Here is a 23,009-nt window from a genome sequence, read left to right as displayed (position 1 = left end):
GAATTATCTGTGTTGGTCATGTCTCTCAAAGCTTAACACTAGCAGGATCAAACATTGGAGAGAAAAAAAACACTCTTGATGCGGGTTTAACTTGAGATATACAAAACCCCATAGAAATAAAAGTCCATATCATTAACATTATCAGAACAAGAGTCTCAATGTCTGGAAAATGGGCAATATTCTTGTCTTTGGCTAAGGTGTTAATTGTCTAACCATATTCAGATAGTTTTGGTTCAGAGAAAAGGTCCAAAGGCTGGATGACTGAAAGACTTTGAACAAGACAGTGTTCAAATGTTAAACCATTGTGATTGTCCTGAGAATAAGTAAGCAGCAATATGCTTGGTCTTCTTCAAGGTCTGAGCTGTCTGGAAAACTTCTGGTTCAGGACAAGCAATACAAATATTATTTATGTTTAAATAATCTATTTAAAGATTACAAAAAAGAGCAAAGGACAATTAAGGCAGAACAAATGGATCAAAAATAGGTCTTGTCTTTTACTATGACATCCACTAGAGAATACTGTACAATGTACAAAAGAGGTGAAAGAGTATATACCTCTGAGGGGACCATGTTGATATGTGCAGCATATCAGACAATTTTATTTTCAGTTTCTGAGTCAGTTAAAAAGTCAATCATTCTACCTACCAAGTTAAAGTATAGTAGTAGAACAAAACCAAAAGTAATATTGACATGTGCACCGTACAGTTTAAGTCCTATTTGCATGTTCAACCAATATGCAAAACGCCACCACAATGGCGCGCTGACAAACTTCAGTGCTAATGCTCAATCAGATTGTTAACTTTGATTAAAACTGCAAGACAAACTAAGGATGTGTTTAAGCTATTGATAAACAAATAATAAGCAAATCAAATTAGACTGAATTCCAAACTCAAAATTGAAATGGTTGATTGCAGATGATGTAGTTTGTAACGTGTTGTCCTTTTTCTTGGTGTCAAGCTTTAGGTGAATTTTGAATGGCATTGGAAGTTTTTTTACAGGTAGGAAACAGTAAATCCAGTTGGGGACACAAACTGTATGTCTGACCCATTAACCCTTGATAACTCTTGCACCGCTCTATATGCACTATGTACAAATGACTGTACCTCCAGTAATTCATCTGTCAAACTCTTAAATTTGTGGGTGACATTAAACTAATACATGGTAGGATTCAAAAGTAATGAGCCTCATTTTGTTCTAAAGCGAACGTACCTCGCCGCGCGCCCCACTTGCCGGCGACGGTGGGTGTTGGCTTCACAACGCAACGGAGCTCCTACCGCTCCGATCGGCCTTGACGGGAACCCCTGTGCGGTAGTGCGTTACACGGCGGAATGGAAAGTTCGTTAGAGCAACGGTACGCGATCAAGTTCTTCGGAGTGAAGGGGATCATCCACTACGAGTTTGTCCCGCAAAGACAGACCGTGAATGCTGCTTACTACTTGGAAGTCCTGAAAGAAAAGAAGGGACATCAAGGACAGCTGGAAGCTTCACCACGATAACGCGCCCAGCCACACCGCCTTCATCGTGAACGTTCCGGTGGTCCCCCAGCCTCCCTACAGTCCGGACGTGTCGCCTTCTGACTTCTTCTTGTTTCCGCGCTTAAAATCAGCGCTGAAAGGAAAACGCTTCGACTCGATCGAGGACATCCAAGCAAATGTCAAGGCAGCCCTTGCAACCATCCCGGAACAGGCCTACGTGGACGCCTTCGAGTCATGGAAAAGCCGCCTACAAAAGTGTATTGATGCAGGAGGTGCCTATTTTGAAGACTATTAATTAGTTGTACCGATTTGCTCAATAAATTTGTCTTTTTGAACAATGGCTCATTACTTTTGAATCCTACCCTGTAGGCCTCATTTCAAACAATGACGAGTCCATTTACAGATGAGAGGTGGGGCATCAAACAGTATAGTACAGCCGTTATAATAGGGACCTTAGCATTCAAAAAACTGAATGGGATCATAGATTTGAAAAAACACCAACATGCTTATCTATCATTTGCTATAAATAGCTCAGCTGTTACAACTTATTATTAGTACTAGGCTGACCCGCCTTTTAAGGCGAGCGACTTTTAAATTGACCACTTCTTAAGGCAATTCAATATGTAGATCAATTTGATATTTTATACAAACTCATTAATTTGGTTATATTGCATTTGGGGGGTATTACTTTAATACTCGTAGTTTCTGTTATTTTTGTGATGAAATTTAAACTTTTTTTCGGTCGACCTTTTGAACTCACACCCCGATATTTACTAGGCGGTGAGGCATTTGTACTCCATCAACATTAATTATTTCCAGAGACATAATTTTGTCTATTTCTCCAGCGCATCGCGCACAAAAGCAAGGGAACGATGGGAGCACCAGAACTCTGCTCACATCATGTCGCTTCGTACCGCAAGCTGCAAGTAGTAAGTCTGTGATAAGCGAAATACCGCTACGCTTTCCACTCACGGGACGGAAGGACAATCCCGACCGCTTTTATATATTAAGAAAGAAGAAGAAGATCACAGTCTGGCATAGTAGAAAATCATCTTTTACCTGGAAAAACGAAACTACAAATCCCATCGTGCATTGCAAAATGGACGGGGCGTGTGTGAAACTCCGCGCCTGCGTAGCACTCACAGGACGGAAGGACACCCGACCGCTTTTATATAAAAGGATTATTACATGGCAGAAGCATTTACGTGTATGGGTATTGTGCTGTCACAAAACCTCAAGTGGGATGAAAGCATAATTTGTATTATAAAGAATGATCATCTGAGAATGTCATTTTTGTGCTAGTTGAGCAAATCCAATCTTTCCCAAGCAATATTGGTCCTGTTTAACACAACGATCATTAAGTCCATTCTGACCTCATCTGTAACTGTCTGTTTTAGTGCTGCCTCTGCTCAATCTAAGGCCAATCCGCAGTGCATTATCAGAGCCTGTGAAAAAATGTAGGCACTAACTTACCAACCCATTCAGATCCAATATGAGCCCATGGCAAGAAAATGTACTGCAAAAATCAATATTGCTTTGATTCACCGAGGGCACCACCCACCATGCCAAAGACTTCCCTCCAGCAAATGCCTTTGTGTGGTGAAACCTGAAACAACCTGTCACCTAAGCATTTTTCCCCACATACAGTTATTCTGACCATACAGGTGTGAGTTTCTGTTCAGTATCAACAGTATGTATATCTGTGTATACCTTGGACTTTCTCTTTATTTCTTTGTGTTTTATTCTATTTACAGTAATCACTTTACATGTTGTTATTTAGTGTTGCTTTTGTATACTGCATCATATTTTATCTTTTATTGATTTTTTTTTTAATTTTGTGTTGTTCTTGTATATTGCATCATACAAGGAAGAATTCCAAGTACAGATTACTGTACTTGGCCAATACAGTTAATTATGACTTTCTGCCTATCAGAGTCCAATCTTATCAGAAACCAACTACTGAAAACATGCTTATCCATCAGAGTTTACTTACAAAAAATAAAACATCAATTTGGGTGATGAATATTGAGCATGAAATTAGTTGAGGCTACATAAAATCAGCAATGGTGGTCCTTCATGGGTGAGCTTGGCAGCGTTTTCTGTACACATTAAGTGGTCTGGGTAAACTTCATATAGTTGCAAATCCTATGATTGGTCAAAGCATTTAGATATTTAATTGCTTTCTTAAAATATAGAATAAAACACTTCTGTGTATCGTTCAGTCTACAAGAAGAATATCATAAATCCCAAGGTGTTTAGATAAAAACAAGATTAATGAACACAGTTTGACAAAGTGCTCCTCGAGGACTAAAATAAGCCACTACTGACCTAACTTGAATTCAAGTTAAAATATTTTCTGCTAAAAGTATTTATTTTTGCAGGTACATAAATAACTGTTTGTTGAGTATGAAGAAACTGCATGAATGGGCTGCCGGTCATTGTACAACATAACTTTTAAGGATGAGAAAGGACTTTTTGAATATCAAATTCTAATTAGTGACATATCAAGTGATTGTAATTTGAGAGTTAATGAATGCTACTGTGCCCACTAATTAATTATGGTTATCCGACCCCTTAGCTTTAAATTACACGTGTATTGACTCTCTTCTGTAGTAATTTAGCTAGAGATCAGTCACAGTTAAATGGCAAGGGTGCTAATCTGCTAAGTGTTACAATGCCTGTTGCAAGAATGCTAAAGTCACACGTGTTCCTTCCTCCAAACTCTGCAAACTTCTAGTTCTAAACAGGTTTCTACGGTATGTATTTTTTCTTTTTAAGCATTTATAAATAGTTCTTATGATGGTTAAATATTTCTTAGAATGTACAAGTGACTTTGTGAATATTTTAGCAGCTGTAATAATTTTAGCTAAACATTACAGAAAAAGTGGAAAGGAATAATGAAGAAAATATTGTTTGTATTGATCACATGAAAAAGATTCAAGTACAATAATATTGTTGAAACATTCTTTTTTTTAGTAGAATACATTTTCAAAATATATCATCTTCTAATTAAGCCATGTGTTAATTAAATGTTGTCAATACTGAAGTTTACTTGCATGATTTTTTTTAGTTATTTGCTGTTATCTTCCTGAAATGCCTTCAACAAAATCAAATCAGAAAAAATCTAACCAGAATAACCCTGATGTTTTGAAACTACTGGAAAAATACAAGAAGGAAAGAGATGAGGCCTTTCAAAAAGAAGAGTCACTCAGAGACAAAATGAAGCTTTCTGAAATTATAACAAGGACTCATGCTGAAAGTCTTAAACATAAAGTTCGAGATCTCACTGTAGAAAACAAAGATCTGCGTAGAACAGTGAAACGACTAAGAATTGAAATGGGACTTGAATATGACCCTAAATTTAAGGGAAAAACAACTAAGGATATCATTGGCATGCTGCGGGAAAAAGAACAGCAGAGCAGTCATCTGTCTGAGGAAAACAGCAGTTTAAACCATCAAATCAATCAGCTTACAACTGCATTAAACTCAAATGTGCTAGTTAGAAGAACACTGGAAGAGCAACTGTCTTCTGTTCAATATGAAATGAAGGAGTTAACAAAGAAGTACGGTCGTTTGCTAAAACTGTGGGAAGACACAAAAGTGCAAAGGCATGAACGGGTACTCATGACTAATTTCCCTGGGATAACCCCAAAAATTTCACCTAAAGAGGTCTGTGACAAATCTGTGCAGACAGTAACCTCCATTTCTCAGTACCAGAGGTTTCCAAGGACAAGCTCCTGGGAGCTTGTTCAGTTCCAAGGTGAATCAGAAAAACTGAAGAAGAAATTCCAAGACACATTAGGGAAAACTGGGGCACCTAAACCTCACACTAAAAGTGAAAACAACCTTTATTCAACTTCTAGTACAGTTAAGATCACTTACAGAAGTCTTCATAACTGAGCTAGGGTGACTATACAGCCTCTGTAGCTCATCTTACAGAAACTAAAGACTAAATATGGACAAGGCATGGAGTGCTAATGTTAACCAACTTTGTTTGGATCTGTCAAGCGTTCACATTTCCTTTTCTTCCACTGTTCTGTAAAATAAATGTAATATAAGATAGGCCATCCTTATCTGGTCATGAATAAGTAAATAACTGTAATTTAATGACTAATGAACTACTTCTGCTTTGTGCATCTAATGGAAACAGAACTGAGTAAAACATTGTAGAATAAACAAGCTTCCTTCTTTGCATACATTGCTGAAGTTATTTAATCAAGTTCAGGGTTTTCAGGGACCAGACTTGAAGAGTGAAGTAAACCAATAACCCATTAGCACTATATATATCAAATTAACACAGTAATTTACAAGCACAAATCTGTAGTACAATTGTTTACACACACACAGAGACATATTTTTGGCTTATTTCCTGCCTTGCACCATAGGCTCTATCCCCTATGATCTGGACCTATCTTGAGCAGAATCAGTAATGGGTAGATGGATGGTAATAGTTACACAGGAAGCATTGACAGGTTAAGTAATTTCAGAATTTCACTATAAGTCAAGGGTAGCGTTTGAACTGCCAGCCACTTGACTTAAATCCTGGATCACACTGGTGTAAGAAAGTGACAAATCTGAACATTAAATGATAAATACAAAATGATTTGGTATATGTGCATTTGTACACATCTAGGACTAATATGTGTGTGCATAGTTTTTAATAAACTTTATCTGAATCCACTGATTGAGACTGTGAAGAACCATTGACCTGTCTGGAATCCATCCAGCTTCTGAACTTTGTTTATCCCAAGTAGGGCTGCAGGGAAGCCAAAACCTATCCAAGTAGGTCCATCGAAGGGTGTGCGCACACACACACACACACACACACACACACACACACACCAATTTATCATCACCAGTCCACCAAAAATGCAAATCTTTAGAATGTGGGTAGAACCTGGAGCCCCTGGAGGAACTACATGCAGACATAATGAGAACATGCAAACTCAATGTAGGAAATACCTGGAACACAAGCCCTGCACCACCGTGACACCCATTTCTGGAATCATTTGGTATAAAGGAATAAATAAACCATAGACAGAATGCTAGTCTGATTTAACATCAACCAGTGGAAGTACAGATGTACATAAATAGTGTTGTGTTGAACACAGATATGTTATACATCTCAGACCTGAATCTTCTTTCTCTATTAAGGAATATCCATATGGCACAGAAAAAAAATGATATTGAGTTGTTTATACAGTTTAACATAATTACCCCTACATCTGTCATCTATATATTGTATGTATTTTCTGTACTGATGTACCTAATGTATAATATTTGATTTTACTTTTATTCATTCTTAGTAATATAAATAAACTTTATTGGATGTATTTATTCATATTTTTTTGGATTTTTAGTTTATTCAGAGAACATGTGCATTATTTTCCATAGCTAATACCAACTGCAACTGCAGCCATTCAAAGGTTTTTTTTCTTTTTAGTAAATATGGTGTGTATTTAAAGGGGGTTATTGTTGTTTGTTACAGTACTTATTTATTGAGCATCTATAAAAAGTTATTCTCCCCCTTTAGACTAATAATAAAGCACTACCTATCTATCTATCTATCTATCTATCTAATCCTGCATTTCCTACCTATCTATCTATCTATACATTGTTTTCAGATTTATCTATACACTGTTGTCAGATATAAGACATATAAACTGTATGTATCACATATGGATCAGGCAAAATATGTTGGCCTCTTGCTGGTTTACACAGTCTAAGTAACGATCAGGACAAAATCCCAGATAATTAAGTCTCAAAATCTATAAGTCTCAAAATCTATCTATCTATCTATCTATCTATCTATCTATCTATCTATCTATCTATCTGCATGCTTAAATAATACTTAAAATATACAGAAATGCGTCATTCTCAGAAGCACAGTGGGATATATATTTACGATTTTACAATTAATTAGTATTATCTATAGTCACTTCCCTCACTTTACAAAGGCACTGAATTGTATACGAATGAATCGTAAATAAAACAACATTAATAATAAAAACAAGTCAGTTCCAGTTCTAGGTCGCGGTACTCAATGTCTCACTAACAACTCAAACGAACGAGGTGTCCGTCTATCTCAGTTAACGCTCGCGCAGATGATCAGTTCAAAATTTACACTCGCGAGGAAAACTGGAATACTCAAGAGAAATGCTGGTCGTTTCATATTTAACGTCTCGAAATTAAATGGGTTAACATATTTTACAATTAAGTGACGACAGGGGTCTAAAAAATAAATTAAACTTTTTAAATTTGCTATAAATCGAATACACAGGTACTGTTTGAAAATAAATCATCATCAGAAATACTGTTATGTTAATGTATTGCCCTCAAGTGTGGCGAAAGAATGTGTCCTTTTGAATATTTTATAATTATGAATATAATAAATATTTAAAATAAACGAATATGCAAGAATTAAAAGCATACTGTAATACTAATTAAATGCGATAATTTTATATCATTGGTTGATATGGGCGACACGTGTTTCCAAGCGATTCTAAATTGTCCCAAGTGTGTGCTTGGTGTGTGTGTGTGCCCTACGGTGGGCTGGCACCCTTCCCGGGGTTTGTTTCCTGCCTTGCGCCCTGCAGATCCCCGTGACTCTGTAGTTAGGATATACTGGATGGATGGTTGGATAATCGATGGATGGATGATTGATATGTATGATAAGTTCATCATAAATTGACATTTCACATTTTTCTGGAAAGATGGCGCTATTCAAATTTTAACCAGATTCTTCCATTAGAATCCGCTCTTCAGCCCAGGAAACGTTAACAGGTTTTCAGGCATCTCAACGGACACCCTAACTGCAGGGTCCTGTTGGGGTCCTTGAAGTCGAATAGGCGCGTTCGACTGAAAACCATTCCCAAGTAAAAGTTGTCTATTAGTACGGTGTGGTCGGATCTTATGTGTGTGTAGTTTGATGTTGGGATTTTTTTAAAGCGTGACATAATGCTATTGCTAGGGCAGGATCATTGGTTTATTAAAAAGGTGAGTTTTTTATGCGTAAGTTATAGTATCTGTAATTTTATTTTAGTTTAAAAATGAGCCCGGCACATGCTATTTAATTGGCAGCTACAGTGGTGCTTCAGTTATTATTTTTTATTTTATTTATTTTGTCCCGTAAGTGTTTATACAAATGCATTGTTTCCAGAGATTATTTATTTTAGGTGATTTCATGATTATTTGTTCAAACAATGAGGTTGAGTAACTGTTCTCTGTTTAAGCTCCTTACTTAAAGTGATTATTGAGTAACTGCTATTTTTTTTTAAATTTGTCTGCTAATTATCGTCACTCTTATGTAATAAAGGGTCGTTTTACTTGCCTTTCTCGTTTGAATAAGAGGCGTTGGGACCTAATGAGTTTCTGGCAAGGTTTGTCTGTTTGTCTGTCTGTCTGTCTGTCTATAGTAAATGACTTAAAAAGAAAAAGTATATGATACCTGCACATCCTAACAATTAGTCATCACGTACTGTTTTCACTTTAGTTTTAAATAATCGTAATTCTATAAAAGTCCATATAATTACATACATTTAAAAGTAGGCTTTCAGTTCTTCCTTTGAATGCATATTATCAACATACGTACAGTACAGTGCAGAACACACTGTACCAAAATTGAAAACCGTCAGCATTATGCAGCTCACTGTGTAAACAGACAAAGTCAATCCTTTCAAATTCGTGAGCTGTTTTTGTAATGGTCTATAAATAACGAATTTCTGAAAAGTAGACATTTATGCCTTCTTCATTGAGTCGCACATGTTGTGTCAACAACTACATTTTAAGTAATATTTATTGAAGTATGGTGTGTTATAACTGATTTGAATGGAAATGTTGGAACTCATTGAACTCCTTAATTTTTTAGGTCATATGTTGGAGAGCAGCAGCAAGTGTTGCCTGGTCTGTGCTTCTTTTACCAGCCTTTACAGCTGCTTTTGTCCTTTTAAGTAGGTTCAGTTTTTTTCATCCAATACAGTGGATTTTGGGTAAGTAAGAGCTGATAGTAAATGGGTAGGTTCAGTATGTGTTATAGTTTCTATATGTTTCTTAATATCAAATGATAGATATAAATATGCTAATGCCATTATTCTTTGATAGATAAGCAATCTTTTAAATTACTGCACTTCAATTGTTTTATTTAGTCATTATTTTTAATATAAATGTAAGGACATTTTATTTAATTCGGTTATATCTAGGAAATAAATGTCAGAACTGACAACAATGCATTGTGCTATGCAATGGATGTAAACCCATCAGAACTGTAAGTTCACCGCTTAAGTATGAAATAGCATACAGTCTAGCCACATCTACAATAATTCCATAGAAACACAGTAAAATTTGAATGAATAGTTTGTTGTGGAATTCTCTATTGATATATGATGTTGACAATGATGTTTCTATTGGTTAATATAGCATTTACTGTAGTTTTAATCTTGTATGGTTTGTGGGAATTTATTCTTAAATCAAACAAGTTAAAAACAACCCACTGTTTTCTGGCATTTCCAGAACCAAAAATGTTGTGACCATAAACATAAAATTGCAAAATGAATCAGATTGATGTTACATAAGTTTATAATCTTTTGTCTTCAATGTGATGTTTTATCCAAATTTCACATATGCCTATTACAGTATTTACTAATTGTTTTGTTCAGGTCGTGCTTGTTTGACATAATTTATGGATATAACACACTACATACTTTTGCATTGTGACCTTTGTCCATAAGAGTTAAGTGCTCATTTAAGAAAATAGTAGAAATACAGTAAACCTTTGTGCTTGCAAGAGAAGTTACCTATTTTAATTTAATTTGTGATGGAGAGATTTACACACTAGAAGACCCTGTATCCACTGTGTGCTGACACAGATTATTTACTGTGTGTGGTGTTCTGAAAAATGTACACTCTTGGAAAAGTGTTCCATTGTGTAAAATGTGCAATTTTAGGAAAAGTCTAAGCATAGTTTTATTGTTTCAGTAGGGTAAGGTGACCTAATAATATGACCCGAACTATTTTTGTATGCAGTTATACAGTCAAGAGAAAAAGATTTTCCTGGGGAAGAAAAGTATACTTGTGTTTAATATCTGATACTACCACTTTGGTAGAAATAGCCATGTGAACTGTTGTAACTCTTGGCCCACATTCAAAAAAGAATTGTTTTAATGGCGTGAGAGGTTAAGAGCTTTTTTGCTTGTATAGCTCCTCTTCAGGCCACTGTATAAACTTTCTACACCATTTAAATCTTGATATTGTTCTTGGCTGTTTTCAAACTGTGCTTTTATTTTTTTTTTGTTTTTAACTCTTTGAGGGCTGAATATTTTTTCTGAAAAGCACGCAAAGCAATGGATTCCTGCATAAATCAATATAAACCATCTGTTGCTGCATGCTGTGGCTGCCAGTTCGCTATCTGTTGTGGCTTGATGGTTTGGCTGGAATGGCCGTGGCAGACTGGCTGCCAGGCTGTCTTAGCGTTTTGGGGTACTGGAGTGGTGGTAGCAGCGGTTGCAGCGCAAGTGCAGTCTGGTTTGTCATTGTAAATGGTGATCCTTCCAGGTGAACATTGCTGTAAGCGCATCAACTACATAAACGTGTTCAGCACCACGATCAGCTAATGCCAGTACCTCACTTTCGTTTTCAGTCTTGATCTCCAGATCACATGTGTCAAAAGTGGAGTCTGACAAGTAAGAGTTCATTGCAGTGATGATACGCAAAACGTCGTCTACGGAGTATTTTGCTTTGTGCATTCTCCTTGACCTCTTGCCAGATGTCCATGCAATTTTTTCCATTGTAGGCGCTTCACTACTCAAGCAGTCAATCCAACAAGGGTAACGTTCCTTCTGGCCAAAAGAGTTGAACTAAAATGTAGAAGCTAGTTGTATCACAGTCTACGGTTGATTCCTGCCTTAACACCTCCTGTTGACAAAAGTCGACATCCGCCCTGAAAGAGTTAAACATCAGACTGCTTTGTAATTTTCTCAAGTGCTTTGGTTCCTCAAGCTTTTTGGTTTAGCCTTAGCATTCTGAAAGATAACCTTCCGTTTGTGAAATTATATGTAAACTGAAATTATATGTTATTTTTATCTCTCCAGAGCATGTTGCTCTAGAAGTCTTAATCTGTTACCGTCTGATTTCTGGAAAACGTCAGTGGTGCTAGTTTTTTTGTTCAGAGCCTTTTTTCTGTTTTACTGATGTCCCACATAGACCATGTAGAATCCTTCATGACCAGGGCTGTGGAGTCGGTTAAATGCTCCGACTCCTCAGTTTCTAAATCTTCCGACTCTGACAGACTCCTCTGTATGTATATACTATGCTAATGTATTTTCTACATCCATTGAAGGAAAGGAAGGCAACATACATGTCATTTCACCACAGAACTACTGGCTAGAAGCCAACACTCTACTATAATGCCAGATTAAAGACAAACACAATGAAAACAAGGTTTTTTTTAAACAAGTGTCTGGATAGTAATAGCAGGCATAAAAATCAGGAACAGGAAATGTATTGGTTCAAAAATACAAACCACATTCTTTGGTAGTTTTAACTTTTAAAACAAAAAAAAGCACTAGAACTAAAAACAATATCTGGAAAACCTATGTTAAACTTGGAATACAGTTATAGTTAAAGGAAAGGAAATAAATATGGCAGCATATTCCTGGACCTCGGGTTCCCTTTAAATGCAATCTAAAATCAGTGGGCTTTAGGCTAGGTTCAACTTCCAACAGTGGAACACGACACAATGGAAAGCGGTGATTTGTTTACATCCCATATTGATGCATACAGTCAATGACATGCTTCATGGTTACTTGACATGTGTAACATGTGCACTGCATGCATTGGGCTTGAATGTAGTTCATTATGACTGTTTGTGAATTGGGACATTTCAACTTACTTTTTAATTCCCATTTAAATTTAGTAGGAGTCGGAGTTGGTTAACTTTTGGTCTAGGTAAAAATTGTCACTCCACAGCCCTGTTCATGACCTATGCATTTTACACCTTGCCACTGCTATTACAAGGTGGTCTTAGACCCATTGTTAAATTGTCGTTCTAAGAGATTTCTTAGAGCACAGTTTTGTCAGTTTGTGGGCACAATTTGGAGGATAACTTACTGTTGGTCAACTGCCAAAGGTGCTGATTTTTTCCTTTATTTAAACAATACAGTGTACTGTTCAGTGCTTGAATGTAATTTCTTTTGTATTACCTATGTATCTATGTCTAGAAACATAGGATATAATGCTCCTCCCCACCCCCCACCAAGAGCCCGGTTGACCTTGGTATGATATAAATGGGTATAGATTTTGGATTCAGGATGACATATCCTTGAAGCGGCAGCAATCATCATAACTAACCATGCAATCATCATAACTAACCATGTTGGATAAACACAACACATATGTTTCATGCCACTTCTGTCTTTAAGAGGCACACATGTTTTGCTGCATGTAATAATTTCCCCTATATAAGAAGGCAGTACAACTTATTTATGAATTTTTTTCATTTTGTGCTGATTTTGTATGGATCATGGTACTGGTTAGTATATTATAAATTATAATATATAATATAACGCATTATAAATCCATCTTCCTCAATATTAACTGCAGTGTGGCCATTTGAGTTATATCCTTCTGACTTTCCAAAGAGTTAATGTGTGACTCTTGGCCTCTTTAAGCTGTTGAAAGAATGTAGCTTTGTAGACTGTTACATACTTTGGCATTAATGCATTTATATTATGGTTACCTAGTATTTGTCTGATAACCATATCATTTTAATCCATTATTTGTTTACATGTGAATTTTGTAGTCAAATCTTCAAAATGTTATTTACAGTAATTCAAGCTGGTATGGCAATTCTGAATTTGCCATGGTCTAGGATGGTGGACACATGCTTCAGTTCTAATGTTTGTAACATTCTGATGACAGTTAGTGGTATTCCACGTCAGGTTTGCTACTTGTCTGATATTACGCTTTACGACTTTACAAAAAACCCCATTCATAATATTGATTGTTGGTGTAAAGGACTGAAAGATTCAGGCGCTGTTCATAGCTGTTTTCACTGTGTATGAGCCATACATTTCACGTTTAATTTAAAAAAAAAAATACCCATATTTTAATGGTGGTGTGCTTGGTTATAACAGTGTGAATACTGTATAGTATTTTGTTTTGCATCTGAAATACTCTGTGTGATACATTATTCATGACTTTACTCTTGGATGTTAAAAAAAATCATTTTTTGTTTTTATCTTGTGCTCAAAATTATTTAGTTTTTGTAGTTTCTTTATTGTGTTTGATTATTAAATTTGAGTCCTTCAGGACTGTTGCATCTATTTAAGTTATATCCATTTAGTAATCTCTTTATCTGGACCACGAGTCCTATTTACCGTGTCACTTGGTTTTTGATAGGGAGGTGCTCAGGTTCCCGTCCAGCTTTGCTTTCCACACCGGACAGATGTCCATGCAAGAGCTAAAAACACATTACAATATGAAAACACCCATGAATAATTTCAAATTACGCATTCTGTAATCCATGTGTCATATATCCGGTTACATGCTTAAAATGTCCCAAACATGTATATATTTATCTAAAATGTTGTTAATTTCTAAAAATTCATCCCAAACAACAAGGTTTCGTGTTCTTTAATACCTTGCTCATTGATGATCATGCCTTCAGACATGGAATAACCCTCCTCCCTAAGTGCTGTAAGAGGAATTTCTTGCTTTCCACTAAGCCAAAGTTCCACATGTTATGTAACTGCAACAGAAGTGGGTTCTCTCTCTCTCTCCGTATTCCTGAGCTTTTTATTTGTGTGTTACCTCGCATGCTTCTGGTAAGTGCTTTTGTGCACACACTATATGTTGAGAACTGCTGGTCTCTAGACAACGTGCAAATGCAAATAATGTTTTGTATCATAGAAACCATTGAATATAAATAAAGGGATGTTCTGCTAAAACTATAACATACTAGTGAGATCACTTGAAGAGTATAATGTGCAGTTTTGGTTAACATGCTATAAAAAAATATATTATCACTAAAGGCTGTACAGAGAAGGCAGCTAATATCCCATGACTAAATAACTTTCTGCAGCCTCTTTAGTCCCTGAATAGAGACAAGATTCGGGCCTTTAAAATTGTTAAAGGCATCAAATAAACATCTCTTTCAAATAAACATTACATCACATTCGGGTAACCATTGGAAATGCAGAGAAGTGTAAAACTAAAGTTAGAAGGAACTTACATAAAAGGTTAAGGGACTCTAGAGCAAACATCTTAAGTGTGTAGTGTAACAGGAATGCTTAACTGCATTCAAAAAGTATCTGGATAAGATATTGGAAAAGGTAATTTCATTCACAAGCCTTATGTACTGAATGAATTTTTTACATTAGTGTAGCCTCTTATTTTCTTGAAAAGTGCAAGGCTAAGGGGCAACCTTGGAGTAGTACATTTATACTACTGTCCTGTTATAAATGGAGTTGTTGTAATGAAAACTGTCACCTAACATGATTGACCACCAAAGGCTTTTTATGCGTTGTCTTTATTCAGCCCAAAGGTAAAAATGCACACACAAAAAGCAGATTTACCAGGCAGATTCAGAAACATGTATATTTAGATTATTTTGTTTCAGGGGTTAAGGTGGACTGAAGCTGGGTGTACCACACTTCCCGATATGGAATAAAACGATATAGGCTAGCTGCGATAGATATTTATGCTGATAATGTGTATACAGTGCAAGTAATTCAATTGCATTCTTAATTGCATGTCTCCTCTCCACAGTGACAGTTATGTTGCTACTGTATTAAGACACATACACATACAATGCATGCTAGTAATATTGTTTTTATTTTTGTATTTACCATACACTACTATATCTAGTGTTTGTTGTTTTTAAGTTGTAGAAAGAAGTGTGGTCTGTCTTCTGCTTCCTGAAATCTATGATCAACTCCTTTACAAATGGCCTCAAATATATGATTGGTGAAATCTGAGTGTGTAGAGTGTTGCATGCTTCTGGTTTATTATATGGTTTTTAGGGCCTTAATTCACAAGATAAGCACACACAGAAAACAAATCCATTGTTACTGTTCTGGTATCTTCATACTGCCTTTTTAGGTGTGTTTTCATATAATGTGCAAAGCCCCTATTACGATAACCACGACTGTTTGTCTTTGGTTGATTTATTCTTCAAGAAAATTTGTCGAAATGGTTCAATTTTTGTTGAGATACCTTGAGCAGATTCCATACACAGTTTTAAATCTCCAATTGAAAAGCACTGGCGAATTTGCAAACTCATCTCTCTATTATAAAAAAAAAAATCCTGGAAAGGAAAAGGACGAGACGTGATCTTCTCAGAAGTTCTCGGAAGACACTTAAAAGATCTGCGAGATGCAAACAATATCAAAGAAGAACACGGCCAGCAAAACACTCAGTCGTGTAAAATGCATGTAGCACACACAGATTCTGTGCTATCTGCACATATAAAGCGTATAAGGACAATATGTTCTAGATGAAACGTCAATGACTAAGCAAAGAAGAAAGAGCAACGCTGACGAAAGAGCCCCAATAGCGTTGGAGAGAAAAAAGGCAGATTATGAAAGCAGTGGAATTAGAAAGGCTGAAACAAACGATGGCGCCATACACATGCAGAGAAAGGTAAAGAATATGAAAGCGGTAAAATTCGAAAGTATTGTAGCGTCCCAACCAGGCCGAATCCTTTTTTGTTTTAAGTGACTGTTAGGTCCGATTGAGGGAGGGCGGGGGTACAGCACGGAAGACTGATAGCGGGGTATTGATTGATGCGGTGGTGGTGAGGGGTTGGAGAGAGTGCTAGAAAGTTGTATTTGGGGTTACAAAGTCATCGATATTTCAAGTAAAACTTTTGTGACACTTTATTACGTCAGACGCTACAGTATCAAAAAAGATAGTAAAGATTGCATTAGCGCAAACAAAAGGAAATTAATCATCAGGACCAGGTGTAATTGAAAAAATAACAGGACAAAGCAAGGTCAGAAATAAAAGAACAAGAAAACAAAGTCTTTTTGCCTTTGGATCATTCAATGCACAAAACGTAGATTTACAAAATAATGGACCATACGCTATGAGAGTCTGTGGTCCCGCAACAGTTAAAGCAACGACAAGTTTAATTTCAAAGAAAACACAATTCGGTCAGGTGTATATTTATGATCACAGAGAAGCGATCACAACGCGAGCAGCAGAGACACGAAGTGGCAAAAAGGGCAGCAGCTGTACAGGCTTTAAAATGATCGACTTTAAACAAGCACGGGGCCGGAAATAAAGGACAAGTATTGTTTTTACAACATCACGCGAGACAAGGCAGTGAGCCATCATTTAAAACAAGTCCACAGACATCTAACCTAGCAGTTGTTGGATTGCTTTTGGCAGACATGCATCATGTGCTTCCAGCTCTTAAAACAACATGTGACAAGCAGAACAGGCAGCTTGCCAGCAGCAGAATGACAGCAGATGATCCAACAGCATATCCTTAGCGTGCGTTCAGCCGCCTCCCCTTCACAACGCGAGCCGCGTTAAACGTCCTGCCAGAAAGAGATATAACCACGCCCAGGGCCGGAAATAAAGGACAAGTATTGTTTTTACAAAAGTTTTTAAAGTAAAAGTGAAAACAATGCGTATGTAACAATTCCTATGAAAATAACAATCTCTTTAAATTGTATATCCGGTAAACAAAACACGGGGGTGGGCAAGCGAAGCGAGCATTGGGGGAGCCCCCTAGTCTATATAAAAATGGAGAAACATCCTTTGCAACTTCCAACTACAAACTAGTTAACTGTTTTAATTTTATCTGGACATTGGTTACACCAACTTGTATATTTTGTAGATTTTTCCTTGCTTTCATCTCAGATTGAGAATCAATACAAGTTAATGAAATGCCAGCAGACTATGAATGTGGTGTTGGAAGTTGAGGCGGCCCATCTGGGTATGGGCGTGAAACATCTATCCAGCATGATCATCATCTTCTTCTGCTTTTGGAAGAGCTTTGTAAACTCTGCATTTCAGTGATGGCATGCTCTGAGGTGTTCATACTTGGGATTGGCCAGTTCTCTTTAGGTGGGTACACCTATTGGTTTGTTTGATCTGATGTGCTGTCATACTAAGGAAGTAGCTGTTGCGGTTCTGATGGTGTCTGATGTCATTGATGGCACTTACAGGGCTGGCTATGGGGATTGTGTCGGTCCCCATGGGTCTGGCGACCGTGGTGGAAGTCCAGATTATAGTTGTTATGAATTGGTTAGAGTGCCTTGATACAGTGTTTTTCATATTGCCATTCAGAGCAAGAATGAGTACATTTTTTCCTGATCCTAATCTCTGAACAGGTGACATAGCAGTTCTTTAAGGTAAACTCTAGTAACTTTAAATGATTATTGTTGAGCTTTATTTATTGACATTGCAAATATAAGAAGCACTGGAAACTAAAGTTGTTTGAATTGGAAAGGGAGTTCTATGAAAATGATTGGTATACGTGGAATGAAAATGGTCCCCTCCTTTCCCATTCTGGTTAGAACAGTGGCCTCGATTACGTGTAGATGATATGACAATATTGCCACATTTCTCACAACCTTGGTATATAACTTTTTTCCAGATTAATTTAGAATTTACTATTTTAGAGTTTTCTTTAGTTTTTCGAATCATGTTCGCATTTAAATTTTCTTTATTGAAAATCATCAAAACTGTATTTAATCTTCCACTCACTTGGTGATTGCATTGTGACGAACACCGGGACAGACAAACTTTCTTGCTTATTTAATAGAAATACTTTAGGTTGCTACCTCCAATAAACAATGTTATTTGCACTTGATATATTTTCAGTTCAAATTTATTTTATTTAATAGATTTTTTTTTTAAATGTAAATTGCACTTTTTCTTTTATAAAATGTGTGATATAGCAAATATGTTATTTACTGAATATTTACTTGAGACTTTGACATGCAACACTTTTACCTGCTTTTTATGTCTGTAAAAGTATTTATAAACATGGTATAGAGTGATATTTAAGCTCTTTCTTTTTAAATATTTTATTTTAATTTTTTTTTTTTAACACTTTTTTCAGGCTCATTCAGCTTTATTTATGCATCCTATGTTATATTTTCCATTGTCTTTCTTTGTTTGGTTGTGCTGAGTATTGGGTTCTTCAGTTTACAGTTTTATACAGGTATGTTCACAGTTGCATTTATTTTATAAATTTAATAGATAAAGTAAAAATAAAGTTGTATATAAAGTAATTCTGCCAATTTTCTTCTAGTGGTGCCTTCAATACCTTGTACTCGGATTGCATTACTAGGAAAAGTTCTTCATCCTCACCAATTGTTTCACTCCTTTTCCCACTGTGTAATGGGAATATTTGTATTCTGGTGTGCAGCAGTAATGATTGGAGGAAGATACCAGGCACTTATAATCCCTTGCAGTGCTGAAAATAGGTAAGTGCACAAGTCAGTTTATTTTGTTTTAATAAAATAAGATGGGTTATATCTGAAGTTGCTATATATGTCTTAATAGTTTTTATATATTAATGAACTGAAGATTGTTTTACTCTCTAAAATCCACTTTAATGAAAGGATAAATTTCTTTGTGTCTGTCTGGTTGCAATGGCTCTGTCCTTGCAGTATACCAGGGATTAAATATTTTTGCATGCCTGATTCATGCCTGGCAATCTTTTGTAGATATCTGCAGGCTTCCAGCTTTAATTGCATCTAGGAAGGATATCTAATCATAAGGAATTATCTTAAACCTTGTTACCCCCATGAGGAGATTTTTTTTTTTTTTTTTATGGGGTTGAGAAATGGAGAATATGGTGCATGGAAAATAGTCACATAGTGGTGGCAAGGCAGTGGCAGAATACCATTTTGTCCCATGCAATTACAGTTGTTTGTTTATTTTACCTTATTACGTGTCTTTCCTCTCCTGGCACAAGCCTTCCACAGAGGTCATCAAGGAATGAAATAGGCCACTCTGTATTGTATGAGCCGCTAATGCAATAACAGCTAATGTAATAATAGGTCCTTGGAGAATTGTACCGCACATATTGTGATATTGCCACCCCTATCGGTGTGTTTTGGCTTGGTTGAACTAGTCTTATCCACAAATATAAATATGTGGGGTGTTTGTCTGGCTTAAAACACCTGAACTCTTTAAATTGAAAAGTCAATATAAAAGGTTTGCCAGAGTTGTGCTATTATAGTTGTTTCCATGATATATCTAAAAACAATTAGATATTGTGTGAAGCCCTGCCTTTTTCTTTTCAAAGCCATTATTGTACTGCATAGACTTCTTACTTGGGAGTATCCTCTCAAATTCTATGACTGCTTCATCCTGACCTGATAATTCTTCAGGACTCAAGTAATAGTTGTCCTGTTTACACTTTGGACATTTCCAAATGTGGTGCCATCTGCCAACACTTTTCTGAATTTCCTTGAGTGTTATGGCATTTTTGGTGATGGTTTTTCAGTGATCACTGATTTCTGCTCAATTGTGAAAATTCTAGTTTTCCCCACTGTAGGAAGTAAGCTTTAGATGAGAAATACAAAAACAGTCACCCACTTGTAATTGTGAAGGCGTTACTCTAATTACTGTGTTGCTGTTGTATTCAGTTCAGTCGAAAGTCTTGTAGAATGCATATCTTACCTGTTGGTTTTCTTGAAAATTTTTATAGTAGAAGCCACTGTTGAGTGCTGCATATTTAGATGTACTCTCAGATCAGTCTCTGCCATTGATATTGATCATACCAAAATATACATTATATAATAGTTATCCCTATCTCCGAGACTACAGCCCTTGATTTTCTTACTAGTTGTGTTCCACCATATATATGCATACTCCTTCCACAGACTCACTTCTTCGTCCATCAAATACTCTGTCCTTAGCTGGGTGAAAAGATTTCGGGGAAACCTCTCAAGACTTTTGTTAAATAGTAGTGAAGTCAAATATAAAACCTGGGGGTTGGTTTTCATGTATAAAGCGCTATGAGCTCAGGTTGTTTTCATTCTTCTTCTTTTGTTTTCCCTTTTTTGTGGTTTTAAATTTGGTAATATTGCAGAAATGTAGCAAGAATTTTAAATTGAAATTTGTGTTATGCAAGTTTTGAATTTCAGTTTAACAGTTTTGAAAAGAGCATATAGATTTTTGTATAATTAATGGTAGATGCATACAGTTTTGCTGTGGTGGAGTTCAAATGAGAAAAGAATCCATATATTTTGAAAGATGTGGTTATTGAATGTATTTTGCGTTAAAGTGAAAATGGTCTACATAGACTTCCATTGTGCTGACTGCAGGCAGAGTTTGAGAAAATGAACTCGGTATTACATGCATTAAAAACAAAAAACAATAAAAAAACTGTAAACCAGGGATAGGGCATAGGACATATCTTTTAGCAGTTTTATCATTTATTTACAAATTCATATTCAAATTTGATTAGGAGAGAGCCTTGTCTAGTTATAGATCAAATAGCTGGAGATGGTTATATACTGTGTGTTCCAAATAATTTCTGATTATTAAGCATTACTAGTACATTTATTAAATTTCTATTTTTATCTTTCAATACATAGCTGTTTGTAGCTTTTTGAGACAGTTTGTCTCTCGTTAACAGTAGATAAAAATGTGTACCAATATATCATCAATACATTTTACTTTTTAAAAATTTCTTCTCGTACTTGATTGAGGCATCTTGCATCACATGTCCTATGTTTCTTTAATAATGGCAGAGAAAACCACCAACTATGATTGCCTTGTCTGTTTAACCTCATGAAAATAGCCCAATTTTTGTTGAACTTTGGCACATATTCTTTAAGGACATTTGTTGGCATTTCTAAAATACAGCACACTATGCAAATTTTTGAAATTTCAAAATGTCCCATTGAAACACATTTTCAAACTTGTCTGTCTTAGAACAGAGAAACATTCTGTACAGTTTTAATTATGGATTAGTTTCATATTTATCTTGAGAGGTATTTTCTTGTTTTATGTGTACAAAAGCCGCTTCTGATGGCAAAACAGATCCTAACTACAAGTTAGGTATATGCCAAGGGAAGCATGGACAAGCTGCACCGCTAGTACACCAAATTATTCATGCCTACTTTGGTAAGTCAACCAAAAAGTTTATTTAAAAAAAATTGCAAATGTCACTTAAGCTATCTAGAAATGAATAGAAGAGGAAAAGAATTATGTACGTATCTTTTTGTAAACATAGAGTGAACAAATGTGTACTCTGTTTTTACAGTCTAAAAACCACATTATAATGACTTAATATTTCAAAGTAACTATAATTTACTGGTAAAACTCCAGACCTTCTCTTCATTATTGCATGAAACAGCCAACTGTTTTACTTTGAATCTTAAATAGATCTTAATTCTTCTTTGGGCACATCTTTCAAAAAATGCTACGTGTTAGAAATTTTAACTCCAGCAAGTTGTAGACCCACACAACCAAGAATTAACAATTGGACATCAATGGATGCCATTTTTACATCAGTTGAATTGGAATCTGCAAAATATTAACTCACCATACGCCTGTTTGGGCTATGTTTTAACTACATAATATGTAAAATGCTGTTAACAGGTATGTGCTTAATATAGTCTACTAAGGCATGTCATTGCATTCTGTTATCACTATTATTTTTTAGTAAGATTCACTTGCACAATATTAATAAACATGATAACTGACTTATTAACGTGAATATAAAAATGTATAATGCTCCAATTTTCAAATCGGTTAACTAAGTCCCCAAATGCCCCTGAATGTTACGCCATGTATACATTTTCTAACTTGTTGATATTTGCCATCTGTCATCTCTTTTCCCTCTTTCTTCTGTTGTGGCACTTTTTGAATGTGCACATTGCTACTATTTAATGAACTGAAGATAAGGAAAATCTCCCAAAAAATCTTTTTTTAACGGGTTTACTAAATATTTGCATGCAAGTTACACGTTTTCATTTGTGAAACATAGTAGTTTTTGGTTTGTATTTTCAAGAATTGAGCATTTTTTTCTTGATCTTAAAGTTAACCATGAGACCATCACAGAAGTATCAAACTTGTATATGTGAGTGGATTGCAGAAATTATTTTTTTTCTGGAATTGATCTCTTAGTTCAATACTACAATTTTTAATATGAATATGTAGATATAATCAGTATTTTTTCCATATTTAAAAATCTAAAAACTTTAATTTTCATATTTGGAATTTGTGTTCTTTTAATGAAGAGCTGGATGTTTTCTGAAGACCACCCATCACTTAAATTTAACTTTTTTGCCTTATGTTACTTTCACAGCATGTATTTTACTAATTATTTACATTCTTGTGAAACAGATTAAAAGTACTTTTCTGGTTTTACAAAAGACTAATTTAGAATACTATATAATGCTTTGTTATATTGGTTGCTTGGTGGGATATTAGATTTTTTCTGAGATTTTCTCTCAGAAATTGGTTATGTTTGAGCTTGAGTGATGATGCCTCTGATAGGGTCTGACGTTTTGCCCGATAATTTTGGTAATGCTGGAAGGTTTCGTTTTAACACTGTTAAACTTT

General features: G+C 35.7%; 2 protein-coding genes across 2 annotated transcripts in view; both read left to right on the top strand.

The window, feature by feature from the left end:
* Positions 1-4,568: 4,568 nt before the first annotated feature.
* On the top strand, positions 4,569-5,375 carry zgc:113691 (uncharacterized protein LOC503529 homolog). The gene has a single exon (XM_039734654.1). It carries the CDS (start codon positions 4,569-4,571, stop codon positions 5,373-5,375), a length of 807 nt encoding a protein of 268 aa, XP_039590588.1.
* Positions 5,376-8,184: 2,809 nt separating this feature from the next.
* Positions 8,185-23,009, top strand: part of ndc1 (NDC1 transmembrane nucleoporin) — a 61,966-nt gene continuing 47,141 nt past the window's right edge. The window contains exons 1-4 of the mRNA XM_039735049.1: positions 8,185-8,471; positions 9,343-9,463; positions 18,544-18,645; positions 18,736-18,910. Coding sequence (XP_039590983.1) covers positions 8,433-8,471; positions 9,343-9,463; positions 18,544-18,645; positions 18,736-18,910 — 437 coding nt within the window. The 5' untranslated portion in view covers positions 8,185-8,432. The remainder of the gene's footprint in view (positions 8,472-9,342; positions 9,464-18,543; positions 18,646-18,735; positions 18,911-23,009) is intronic.

This window comes from Polypterus senegalus, chromosome 14, assembly GCF_016835505.1.
Source record: "Polypterus senegalus isolate Bchr_013 chromosome 14, ASM1683550v1, whole genome shotgun sequence".
Classification (NCBI taxonomy): Eukaryota; Metazoa; Chordata; class Cladistia; order Polypteriformes; family Polypteridae; genus Polypterus; species Polypterus senegalus.
Note: the sequence above shows the minus strand (reverse complement) of the source record. Positions and strands in the feature narration are given on the sequence as shown.